The sequence below is a fragment of the Osmerus mordax genome, chromosome 3 (assembly GCF_038355195.1).
Source record: "Osmerus mordax isolate fOsmMor3 chromosome 3, fOsmMor3.pri, whole genome shotgun sequence".
Classification (NCBI taxonomy): Eukaryota; Metazoa; Chordata; class Actinopteri; order Osmeriformes; family Osmeridae; genus Osmerus; species Osmerus mordax.
In genome coordinates, this window is record NC_090052.1 from 1,164,643 (window position 1) to 1,176,993 (window position 12,351).

At 54.0% G+C, this 12,351-nt stretch overlaps 1 protein-coding gene across 1 annotated transcript in view; it reads left to right on the forward strand.

The window, feature by feature from the left end:
* The first annotated feature begins 2,850 nt into the window (after nucleotides 1-2,850).
* Nucleotides 2,851-12,351, forward strand: part of ppfia3 (PTPRF interacting protein alpha 3) — a 9,918-nt gene continuing 417 nt past the window's right edge. The window contains exons 1-3 of the mRNA XM_067231348.1: nucleotides 2,851-3,150; nucleotides 11,471-11,572; nucleotides 11,782-11,931. Of these exons, the coding sequence (XP_067087449.1) occupies nucleotides 2,851-3,150; nucleotides 11,471-11,572; nucleotides 11,782-11,931 (552 nt within the window). The remainder of the gene's footprint in view (nucleotides 3,151-11,470; nucleotides 11,573-11,781; nucleotides 11,932-12,351) is intronic.

A 12,351-nucleotide genomic window follows, 5' to 3' on the forward strand; every position in this document is an offset into this window, starting at 1 on the left:
TGACATCATCGTCTAAGAGCACATTACGTCATCTTTTCCGGGACACTTCTCTCTGCCCCACCCAATTGAGCAAAAGAGGATTTCTATTGGTCTATACATGTGATAAAGACCGCCTTTTAGAGGCTCTACGTTAAAGTGTTTTTCGTTGTAATGGTTTGTCTGTTAAGATGTGTTTGATAGCGGGTGATTAGGCCTAGTCTAAAGCAATTGACTTCTTGAATTCATACATATCCACGTGATATGAACTGGAAAAATGAGAAGACCAGTGTTAAGGAGTTTAGTTTTAAATCTCACATCCTACATAACCACAAACACCCCCTACTTACGGTGAATTATGGGATTGAGTTTGTTTGGGTTTGTGTTCCAGTGTAACATTTTCACACAAGGAAAATCCATCCACATAGTCCCACTCTATCAAAGAGCCGTGGTATTTTCCCTTTCTATAAGTAATTCTACTAACAGTAGAATATTTGTTTTGGCCACAAAGATCAAATATGTCTCCTTCTGTTTTGACAGGTCATCGATGAGTTTTGACCGCTGACACAGAGGCACAGTTGATATGGAGAAGCAGTTAAATTACTCTGCTGCTGGTGGCGTGCAGTTCTGTCATTAAACGCCAGGGGACACAGTTTCACAGTGCATTAGCCAAATATGGAAGTTACCCTTTTTTCCTCTTCCATTTTCATGCCGGGTGGAGTATGAGTGTGAGTACTATTTCAATGTGAATAATGCCTTTTAAAAAACCTTCCTCGTGTTTGACAGCGGACTTTACGTGATATATTGAAAATCTTTTCTGACGCAATTTCATTTAGCAAGACCTGATGGTTTTCAGCAAGGAGCAATGGAGAAATATAGACGGGGGTAGTCCACGGTGAGGATTGGTGTAGTGTCGCTTAGTGCCGTCGCTTCATGTGTGAGTGAAGGGGGGGAGGTTGGCAACCGGGATTTTAACGGCATCTGTCGGCGATGTGCTGCGATGGATTAATTGAGAATGATATCGCGTCTTTACGTTCATAATGACAACGGTAAGGTGTCAATAAAGAAGAAGCGGGTAGGCTACATGTAGGCTAGACTGTATTATAGTATTGAGCCGTGCACACAGCGCCCAGCTGTAGTGATGGGAAGGGGGGTGCTGAGTGGGGGCGAGGCGGTGTTGATAGGAAATAAACGCCTTACATTCGGAAGAACCGGACGCTTCATTGCTTAGATTTCAGGTAGGACAGAAATGCCACACGTTACACATTTCCTTTGTTATTTACACTACACGTCTACAAATTAATCGGCACATCCTATAGCCACGAAAGAGAAGGCTATAGCAGAAACAAAATAATAATAGCCTTGGACCAACCACACTATTTCATTGAGATCATTCCGACTGAGATAAATGGCCAGACGTTGCAATAATAATCTGCCTAACATGTCTATAACTGAATAGATGTTGCCTTTACTCAACAGTAGAATGAATACGTTCACAGAAAGATCGGTACCATTTCCTCCTTGCCACACACATTCTATGATTAAAATTCACGATGACACTTTTCATATAGGCTGGTTGACGGTCCTTATGTGTACCCTCTCTAAATGCAGACAATAGTCTACAACAGAATAAAACAACACCAATAGCGATCTCCAATTCTCCCATTTCCGTATATCACGCGCATCCATTATTATCATTATGACTAATAGGCTGTGTGCATCCACAGATAGGAATATAGACCGAAGGATGTAATCGCTTCAGACGTGTACAGCAGAACGGAGAACGAGGAATATATGCAGTAGCCTGCGGATTGTTCAGATAAAAAGAAATTGGGATGAAAAAAGGCGTCCGCGAATCGACAACCTATGTGTGTTTGTGAGCGCGCGCGTGTTACCTTCGGTACATTTGCTGAAGTGGATGTTGATTAGACAGAGGTGCTTGTTGCACATACTGACAATCCCACCGTGGATGAACTGAGTGAAAATGTCAAAGAATCTACTGTCAGAAGTCTAGGCCGTTTTTATTCTCCCCCTCAGTTTTTAGCCTCTCTGTCTTCTTCTGTGTTCTCAGTTGCCACGGTCAGCGGTTTGAAGACCCGGAGGTGAGGCCCTCCCTCCTGACTCCTGCCCTCCCTCCTGACTCCTGCCCTCCCTCCTGACTCCTGCCCTCCCATCCAGTCCTACAGCATGTGGGCCTAGACCCAGCTTCCCCCTCCAGGCCTTACACCCTGCCCTCAACCACTGTGTCCCCAGGAAACGCCTCCTGTTTCCCAGAAAGCCCTGGGCTCAGCCAGCCATCCCAGAGAACCTAACACAGACAGCACTAGCTTGTAGCACCTCAAGGAGGGAGCCAATCAGGTGTCTGTTTAACACTCCTCCACATGCTGAGGCACCGATGAGCTGAAACCAGGAAGCTGGTGTGTAGGAGAGACGATCACCAACCCAATGAATGACTCGTCCCAGAGAGGTAGCCTCGCGTTCTGATTGGCCCGCCGGCAGAGGCTTGTCCCCTTACGACCAGTGTGTTGTGCTGATTGTGAACAACAGAGACAGAGGGGCGGTAGTGACACCAGACAGGTAGCAACACAGACAGAACCAGGAAGACCAAGCAGGAAGCCAGCGTCTCCAGGGAGACCAAGCAGGAAGCCAGCGTCTCCAGGGAGACCAAGCAGGGAGCCAGCGTCTCCGGCCAGACGAAACAGACCGACCCCGGAACGTTCCTGGAACCCTGACGAGCCCTCTCCCGTAGACCTCCGTCGGCCTCACACAGCCTCCTCCCTCGGCCTCACACAGCCTCCTCCCTCGGCCTCACACAGCCTCCTCCCTCGGCCTCACAACAGCCTCCGAGCCAGCTTCCTCCTCTCCGGCCCCACCATGATGTGCGAGGTGATGCCCACCATCTCCGAGGACGGGCGGGGGGGCAGCGGCGGCCCATCCTCTCCCGGCGGGGGGATGGGCGGGGGGTTCGGGAGCAGGGAGGGCCGGGGGGGAGACGAGGGGGGCAGCACGGGGAACCTGGAGTCCCTGATGGTGAACATGCTGACGGAGAGGGAGCGTCTACTGGAGAGCCTGAGGGAGACCCAGGACTGCCTGGGCACGGCTCAGCTGCGTCTGAGGGACCTGGGCCACGAGAAGGACTCCCTGCAGAGGCAGCTGACCATCGCCCTGCCACAGGTGGGACTGCACGGCTGGGCGGGGGGCGGGGGGTGTAGGACTGCACGGCTGGGCGGGGGGGGGGGGGGGGGGGTGTAGGACTGCACGGCTGGGCGGGGGGCGGGGGGTGTAGGACTGCACGGCTGGGCGGGGGGTGTAGGACTGCACGGCTGGGCGGGGGGGGGGGGGGTGTAGGACTGCACGGCTGGGCGGGGGGGGGGGGGTGTAGGACTGCACGGCTGGGCGGGGGGGGGGGGTGTAGGACTGCACGGCTGGGCGGGGGGGGGTGTAGGACTGCACGGCTGGGCGGGGGGGGGTAGGTGTGTGTGAGTGTGTGTGTGGGGGGGAGGGGTGTGTGTAAGTGTGTGTGACTGTGTGTGTGGGGGGGAGGGGTGTGTGTAGGTGTGTGTGACTGTGTGTGTGTGGGGGGGAGGGGTGTGTGTAGGTGTGTGTGACTGTGTGTGTGTGGGGGGGAGGGTGTGTGTAGGTGTGTGTGACTGTGTGTGTGTGGGGGGGAGGGTGTGTGTAGGTGTGTGTGACTGTGTGTGTGGGGGGGAGGGGTGTGTGTAGGTGTGTGTGAGTGTGTGTGTGGGGGGGAGGGGTGTGTGTAGGTGTGTGTGACTGTGTGTGTGGGGGGGAGGGTGTGTGTAGGTGTGTGTGACTGTGTGTGTGGGGGGGAGGGTGTGTGTAGGTGTGTGTGACTGTGTGTGTGGGGGGGAGGGGTGTGTGTAGGTGTGTGTGAGTGTGTGTGTGGGGGGGAGGGGTGTGTGTAGGTGTGTGTGACTGTGTGTGTGGGAGGGAGGGGTGTGTGTAGGTGTGTGTGAGTGTGTGTGTGGGGGGGAGGGGTGTGTGTAGGTGTGTGTGAGTGTGTGTGTGGGGGGGAGGGGTGTGTGTAGGTGTGTGTGACTGTGTGTGTGGGGGGGAGGGGTGTGTGTAGGTGTGTGTGACTGTGTGTGTGGGAGGGAGGGGTGTGTGTAGGTGTGTGTGAGTGTGTGTGTGGGGGGGAGGGGTGTGTGTAGGTGTGTGTGACTGTGTGTGTGTGTGTGAGGGGGAGGGGTGTGTGTAGGTGTGTGTGACTGTGTGTGTGGGGGGGAGGGGTGTGTGTAGGTGTGTGTGAGTGTGTGTGTGGGGGGGAGGGGTGTGTGTAGGTGTGTGTGACTGTGTGTGTGGGAGGGAGGGGTGTGTGTAGGTGTGTGTGAGTGTGTGTGTGGGGGGGAGGGGTGTGTGTAGGTGTGTGTGAGTGTGTGTGTGGGGGGGAGGGGTGTGTGTAGGTGTGTGTGTGTGTGTGTGTGGGGGGGAGGGGTGTGTGTAGGTGTGTGTGTGTGTGTGTGTGGGGGGGAGGGGTGTGTGTAGGTGTGTGTGAGTGTGTGTGACTGTGTGTGTGTGTGTGGGGGGGAGGGGTGTGTGTAGGTGTGTGTGAGTGTGTGTGACTGTGTGTGTGTGTGTGGGGGGGAGGGGTGTGTGTAGGTGTGTGTAGGTGTGTGTGACTGTGTGTGTGTGTGTGGGGGGGAGGGTGTGTGTAGGTGTGTGTAGGTGTGTGTGACTGTGTGTGTGTGTGTGGGGGGGAGGGGTGTGTGTAGGTGTGTGTGTGTGTGTGTGACTGTGTGTGTGTGTGTGGGGGGGAGGGGTGTGTGTGTGACTGTGTGTGTGTGTGACTGTGTGTGTGTGTGTGGGGGGGAGGGGTGTGTGTAGGTGTGTGTAGGTGTGTGTGACTGTGTGTGTGTGTGTGGGGGGGAGGGGTGTGTGTAGGTGTGTGTAGGTGTGTGTGACTGTGTGTGTGTGTGTGGGGGGGAGGGGTGTGTGTAGGTGTGTGTGAGTGTGTGTGACTGTGTGTGTGTGTGTGGGGGGGAGGGGTGTGTGTAGGTGTGTGTAGGTGTGTGTGACTGTGTGTGTGTGTGTGGGGGGGAGGGTGTGTGTAGGTGTGTGTAGGTGTGTGTGACTGTGTGTGTGTGTGTGGGGGGGAGGGTGTGTGTAGGTGTGTGTGTGTGTGTGTGTGTGACTGTGTGTGTGTGTGTGGGGGGGAGGGGTGTGTGTGTGACTGTGTGTGTGTGTGACTGTGTGTGTGTGTGTGGGGGGGAGGGGTGTGTGTAGGTGTGTGTAGGTGTGTGTGACTGTGTGTGTGTGTGGGGGGGGGAGGGGTGTGTGTAGGTGTGTGTAGGTGTGTGTGACTGTGTGTAGGTGTGTGTGGGGGGGAGGGTGTGTGTAGGTGTGTGTAGGTGTGTGTGACTGTGTGTGTGTGTGTGGGGGGGAGGGGTGTGTGTGGGTGTGTGTAGGTGTGTGTGACTGTGTGTGTGTGTGTGGGGGGGAGGGGTGTGTGTAGGTGTGTGTAGGTGTGTGTGACTGTGTGTGTGTGTGTGGGGGGGAGGGTGTGTGTAGGTGTGTGTAGGTGTGTGTGACTGTGTGTGTGTGTGTGGGGGGGAGGGGTGTGTGTAGGTGTGTGTAGGTGTGTGTGTGGGTGTGTGTGTGTGTGGGGGGGAGGGGTGTGTGTAGGTGTGTGTAGGTGTGTGACTGTGTGTGTGTGTGTGTGGGGGGAGGGGTGTGTGTAGGTGTGTGTAGGTGTGTGTGACTGTGTGTGTGTGTGTGGGGGGAGGGGTGTGTGTAGGTGTGTGTAGGTGTGTGTGACTGTGTGTGTGTGTGTGTGTGTGTGTGTGTGTGTGTGTGTGTGAATGTGTGTGTGTGTGAGTGTGAGTAATAAAAGGGCCTGGGGTCGGCTTCATCTTGGGAGAACAGTCAGACTGTGTTTGTGTGCATGCATGTGGGCACGTCTGTCACAGATGAGCTGGCACGTTACGTAAACCCTTTACGGTTGAGCACATGCACGTTGTGGGAGGGGGGGTCTATGTCCAGGTACATCAGCTGGATATACACACAACCTGGGCACAGGCTGGTTCTCCAGGGTTCTGGGTGGTTCTGGGTGGTACGTAGCTGCAGGCTGGTCCTCCAGGGTTCTGGGTGGTTCTGGGTGGTTCTGGTTGGTACGTAGCTGCAGGCTGGTCCTCCAGGGTTCTGGGTGGTTCTGGGTGGTTCTGGTTGGTACGTAGCTGCAGGCTGGTCCTCCAGGGTTCTGGGTGGTTCTGGTTGGTACGTAGCTGCAGGCTGGTCCTCCAGGGTTCTGGGTGGTTCTGGTTGGTACGTAGCTGCAGGCTGGTCCTCCAGGGTTCTGGGTGGTTCTGGTTGGTACGTAGCTGCAGGCTGGTCCTCCAGGGTTCTGGGTGGTTCTGGGTGGTACGTAGCTGCAGGCTGGTCCTCCAGGGTTCTGGGTGGTTCTGGGTGGTTCTGGGTGGTACGTAGCTGCAGGCTGGTCCTCCAGGGTTCTGGGTGGTTCTGGTTGGTACGTAGCTGCAGGCTGGTCCTCCAGGGTTCTGGGTGGTTCTGGGTGGTTCTGGGTGGTACGTAGCTGCAGGCTGGTCCTCCAGGGTTCTGGGTGGTTCTGGTTGGTACGTAGCTGCAGGCTGGTCCTCCAGGGTTCTGGGTGGTTCTGGGTGGTTCTGGGTGGTACGTAGCTGCAGGCTGGTCCTCCAGGGTTCTGGGTGGTTCTGGGTGGTTCTGGGTGGTACGTAGCTGCAGGCTGGTCCTCCAGGGTTCTGGGTGGTTCTGGGCTGAACACAGCAGAGTATGAAACATGGAGCTGAGAAGATGACTGAGTGTTTCATTCGCTGGAGTACTGTAGAGCTGCCACAGCGCACAGACCAGCGCCAGCCCACATCCTTACGGTTGAGCACTAATCATTCCAGTGTGATTTTCACTCAACATGCAAGGGCTTCATTTCACATTTTATACAGGCACTCTCTCCGGACGCCTCGACAATGACCGTGTGTTTTGTAAGGACCCGATAGGCCCGGTAGTTCTGCCCTGAACTGTTGAAAGGAAATAGATGTGATTGTACAGCAGCTATCAGGGAATGACTGGACATTAAAGGGCCATTTTACCTTGCTGAGAGACTGGATCAATATGGCCCGCACATCTGCACACATACACACAGAGTCTGGGACACACACACATGTACACACACACGTGTACACACACACACACACACACACAGAGTGCTGCGATACACAGCAGTAGGGTTCATTGAGTGCGTCTGCTCTGAGTGGGCCAACACTGCCAAGACTGAGGGAGAGGGAGAGATGAGAGAGAGAGACTGAGGGAGAGATGAGAGAGAGAGACTGAGGGAGAGATGAGAGAGAGAGACTGAGGGAGAGATGAGAGAGAGACTGAGGGAGAGGGAGAGATGAGAGAGAGACTGAGGGAGAGATGAGAGATAGACTGAGGGAGAGGGAGAGATGAGAGAGAGAGACTGAGGGAGAGGGAGAGATGAGAGAGAGAGTGAGGGAGAGATGAGAGAGAGAGACTGAGGGAGAGGGAGAGGTTGAGAGAGAGAGACTGAGGGAGAGATGAGAGAGAGAGACTGAGGGAGAGATGAGAGAGAGAATAAGGGAGAAATGAGAGAGAAATGAGAGAGAGAGACTGAGGGAGAGATGAGAGCGTGGTACAGAGAGAGAAACACTGGTATCCAGCGTACACACACCCACACACGCACACACCCACACACACACACACGCACACACACACACACCCAGACTAACAAATCAGACACATTTGCATATTGCTACATTCTAATGAGATGGCTTCTGGAGTTTTATTCTTAGTAGATTAGCACAGGGAGAGGTAGAGATGGATGATGGAAGGATGATAGGGCAGTAGGTAGAAGGATGAGAGGATGAGAAGATGAGAGGGCAGTAGGTAGAAGGATGAGAGGATGAGAGGGCAGTAGGTAGAAGGATGAGAGGATGAGAGGGCAGTAGGTAGAAGGATGAGAGGATGAGAAGATGAGAGGGCAGTAGGTAGAAGGATGAGAGGATGAGAGGGCAGTAGGTAGAAGGATGAGAGGATGAGAGGGCAGTAGGTAGAAGGATGAGAAGATGAGAGGGCAGTAGGTAGAAGGATGAGAGCGACAGATGATCGAACATCTTGGTCCCAAGTTGTCATCCCAAACCGTCCTCCACAGACACTCATCCCAGTCCTGTCAACCCTGGGCCGACCTCATCTCTCTTTCTCTCTCTTTCTCTCTCTCTGTCTCTCTCTCTCTCTGGGGAACACAGCCATACTTCCACTGTACACACACTGTAAAACCTAGAAACTTTATTTTCATGAACTTTCTCAATGTACATTGCAGCCAACATTTGATAGAATTAAGGGGTAAGTGTGTACATGCTAACTGCCATATTTGTTTTTTATTTTGCGCTATTTATTGAGCTAAGAAAAGGAGGTGGACCTGTAAACTCCGGTGCCGTCTAGCTAGGCGGCTCCTGGCCACGCGCAGGCGGCTCCTGGCCACGCGCAGGCGGCTCCTGGCCACGCGCAGGCGGCTCCTGGCCACGCGCAGGCGGCTCCTGGCCACGCGCAGGCGGCTCCTGGCCACGCGCAGGCGGCTCCTGGCCACGCGCAGGCGGCTCCTAGCCACGCGCAGGCTTCCTGAACGTTAGATTCAAGACGTTTGCTACCTTGTGTAGGTTCCACGAAGTCTTGAGTTATTTGACAGTTGGTGAGCCTCGGCCAAACATGCTGCGTTCCACTGTCCACCCTCATACGGTCCTGAGACCATCACACGCCATGGTGACCTCACCACGTAACAGCACAGAGTTCACCAGAGTGTTACGAACACGGAGCCGTGATCTTCCCGCACGGCAGACACACGGGGGGCTAAGCTGCCTCGTACTTATGAGAGCCCCAAGCTAAGTGTGTGCTGTTTTGTTCCCATAGATACAGCTCTGTTAGTTCAAGTTACAAGACATACCGTCATTGCTCACAATAGCCTCTCAATCATATGTGATTGGAGCCAAATTACACCGAAAAATCAAGTAAAAATCTAAGCCTTTCATCTGGGCTTGATTTCCCTCTTCGCAGGGCCAAGGTCAACATCCTCTCATTCCATTTCATCCTGGTTCTTTCACCTTAGACATGTCGCACAGCTGTGTAATTTCTGTATCTCGTTGAGACATGGTAACCACTGTAGACAAAACACTGTCCTCTCGGGGTTCCTGTGACAGGGTGAGGGGCAGAATGTGTGTGTGACAGGGTGAGGGGCAGAGTGTTCCTGTGTGTGACAGGGTGAGGGGCAGAATGTGTGTGTGACAGGGTGAGGGGCAGAGTGTTCCTGTGTGTGACAGGGTGAGGGGCAGAGTGTTCCTGTGTGTGACAGGGTGAGGGGCAGAGTGTTCCTGTGTGTGACAGGGTGAGGGGCAGAGTGTGTGTGTGACAGGGTGAGGGGCAGAGTGTTCCTGTGTGTGACAGGGTGAGGGGCAGAGTGTTCCTGTGTGTGACAGGGTGAGGGGTAGAGTGTTCCTGTGTGTGACAGGGTGAGGGGCAGAGTGTTCCTGTGTGTGACAGGGTGAGGGGCAGAGTGTTCCTGTGTGTGACAGGGTGAGGGGCAGAGTGTTCCTGTGTGTGACAGGGTGAGGGGCAGAATGTTCCTGTGTGTGACAGGGTGAGGGGCAGAGTGTTCCTGTGTGTGACAGGGTGAGGGGCAGAATGTTCCTGTGTGTGACAGGGTGAGGGGCAGAATGTGTGTGTGACAGGGTGAGGGGCAGAATGTTCCTGTGTGTGACAGGGTGAGGGGCAGAGTGTTCCTGTGTGTGACAGGGTGAGGGGCAGAGTGTTCCTGTGTGTGACAGGGTGAGGGGCAGAATGTGTGTGTGACAGGGTGAGGGGCAGAGTGTTCCTGTGTGTGACAGGGTGAGGGGCAGAGTGTTCCTGTGTGTGACAGGGTGAGGGGCAGAATGTTCCTGTGTGTGACAGGGTGAGGGGTAGAGTGTTCCTGTGTGTGACAGGGTGAGGGGCAGAGTGTTCCTGTGTGTGACAGGGTGAGGGGCAGAATGTGTGTGTGACAGGGTGAGGGGCAGAGTGTTCCTGTGTGTGACAGGGTGAGGGGCAGAATGTTCCTGTGTGTGACAGGGTGAGGGGCAGAGTGTTCCTGTGTGTGACAGGGTGAGGGGCAGAATGTTCCTGTGTGTGACAGGGTGAGGGGCAGAGTGTTCCTGTGTGTGACAGGGTGAGGGGCAGAATGTGTGTGTGACAGGGTGAGGGGCAGAGTGTTCCTGTGTGTGACAGGGTGAGGGGCAGAATGTGTGTGTGACAGGGTGAGGGGCAGAGTGTTCCTGTGTGTGACAGGGTGAGGGGCAGAGTGTTCCTGTGTGTGACAGGGTGAGGGGCAGAATGTTCCTGTGTGTGACAGGGTGAGGGGCAGAATGTGTGTGTGACAGGGTGAGGGGCAGAGTGTTCCTGTGTGTGACAGGGTGAGGGGCAGAGTGTTCCTGTGTGTGACAGGGTGAGGGGCAGAGTGTTCCTGTGTGTGACAGGGTGAGGGGCAGAATGTTCCTGTGTGTGACAGGGTGAGGGGCAGAGTGTTCCTGTGTGTGACAGGGTGAGGGGCAGAGTGTTCCTGTGTGTGACAGGGTGAGGGGCAGAATGTGTGTGTGACAGGGTGAGGGGCAGAGTGTTCCTGTGTGTGACAGGGTGAGGGGCAGAGTGTTCCTGTGTGTGACAGGGTGAGGGGCAGAATGTGTGTGTGACAGGGTGAGGGGCAGAGTGTTCCTGTGTGTGACAGGGTGAGGGGCAGAGTGTTCCTGTGTGTGACAGGGTGAGGGGCAGAATGTGTGTGTGACAGGGTGAGGGGCAGAGTGTGTGTGTGACAGGGTGAGGGGCAGAGTGTGTGTGTGACAGGGTGAGGGGCAGAGTGTGTGTGTGACAGGGTGAGGGGCAGAGTGTTCCTGTTGTGTCACTTGTGTCACTTACATTTAGTCATTTAGCAGACGATCTTATCCAGAGCGACTTACAGTAAGTACAGGGACATTCCCCCGAGGCAAGTAGGGTGAAGTGCCTTGCCCAAGGACACAACGTCATTTTTCACGGCCGGGAATCGAGCTGGCAACCTTCAGATTACTAGCCCGGTTCCCTAACCGCTCAGCCACCTGACTCACTTGTTGTGTGTCATCTTTTTCAATTATATAAATTTTTTACTACTTCTTATTTATTTTATATTTTTGTATATGATTTGTTAACAATAGATTCACAGTCACAAAACACTTTTCCAATCATGAAATTACAATATTGTACATTGGCAGGGTTCCTAAATTCCTAAGCATCATACTTATACACAACACTACATGTTTTGGTTGCTTTCCTATTAAACTGTTTACACAAACTAAAGTGAGAGTAAAACTCAAATGTTTAAGTGAGGAAAACTGAGTTTCAGCCTGAGTTGTGTCACCTGCGTGTGTCACCGATGCTTCGCTCACCTGGAGTGTGGAGGTGACGCTGGCGCCCTCTTGTGGCCCTGCAGGAGTTTGCGGTCTTGACCAAAGAGCTGAACGTGTGCAGAGAGCAGCTGCTGGAGAGAGAGGAGGAGATCGCTGAACTGAAGGCGGAGCGCAGCAACACTCGGGTCAGTATTTGTGTGTGGCTCTGGTTGTTTCCGTGGAGACGTGCGATGCTCTCATGTAAAGTCAAATAATTTTTCTTATGCACCTGTAAAAAACAACCAAACCAAAAAAGGGTGTATTGTGTGTACCTGTGTGTATTGAGTGTGTACCTGTGTGTATTGAGTGTGTACCTGTGTGTATTGAGTGTACCTGTGTGTTCCTCCCTGTGTAGCTGCTGCTGGAGCACCTGGAGTGCCTGGTGTCTCGTCATGAGCGCAGCCTGAGGATGACGGTGGTGAAGAGGCAGGTCCAGTCCAGCGAGGTGGAGGTGCTCAAGGCCCTCAAGTCCCTGTTCGAGCATCACAAAGCCCTGGACGAGAAGGTGTGTGTGTGTGGATATACACACACGTGTGGGTGTGGAGGATGGGTGTGTGTGTGGGGGGGGGGGGGGGTGTGTGTGTGTAGGGAAGATGTGAGTCAGTTGGCTGAGCGGTGAGGGAATCGGGCTAGTAATCCAAAGGTTGCCAGTTCGATTCCCGGTCATGCCAACTGACGTTGTGTCCTTGGGCAAGGCACTTCACCCTACTTGCCTCGGGGGAATGTCCCTGTACTTACTGTAAGTCGCTCTGGATAAGAGCGTCTGCTAAATGACTAAATGTAAATGTAATGTAAGATCATTCCAGGAAGAACATTTTTTAGATTGGTTGGATGGATACAGAACTGACTATATAGTACATCCTCTAATGTGTGCAACCTCTCTCCTCACTCTTCTTTCTCCCCTCCCCTCCCCCCTCTCTCCTCC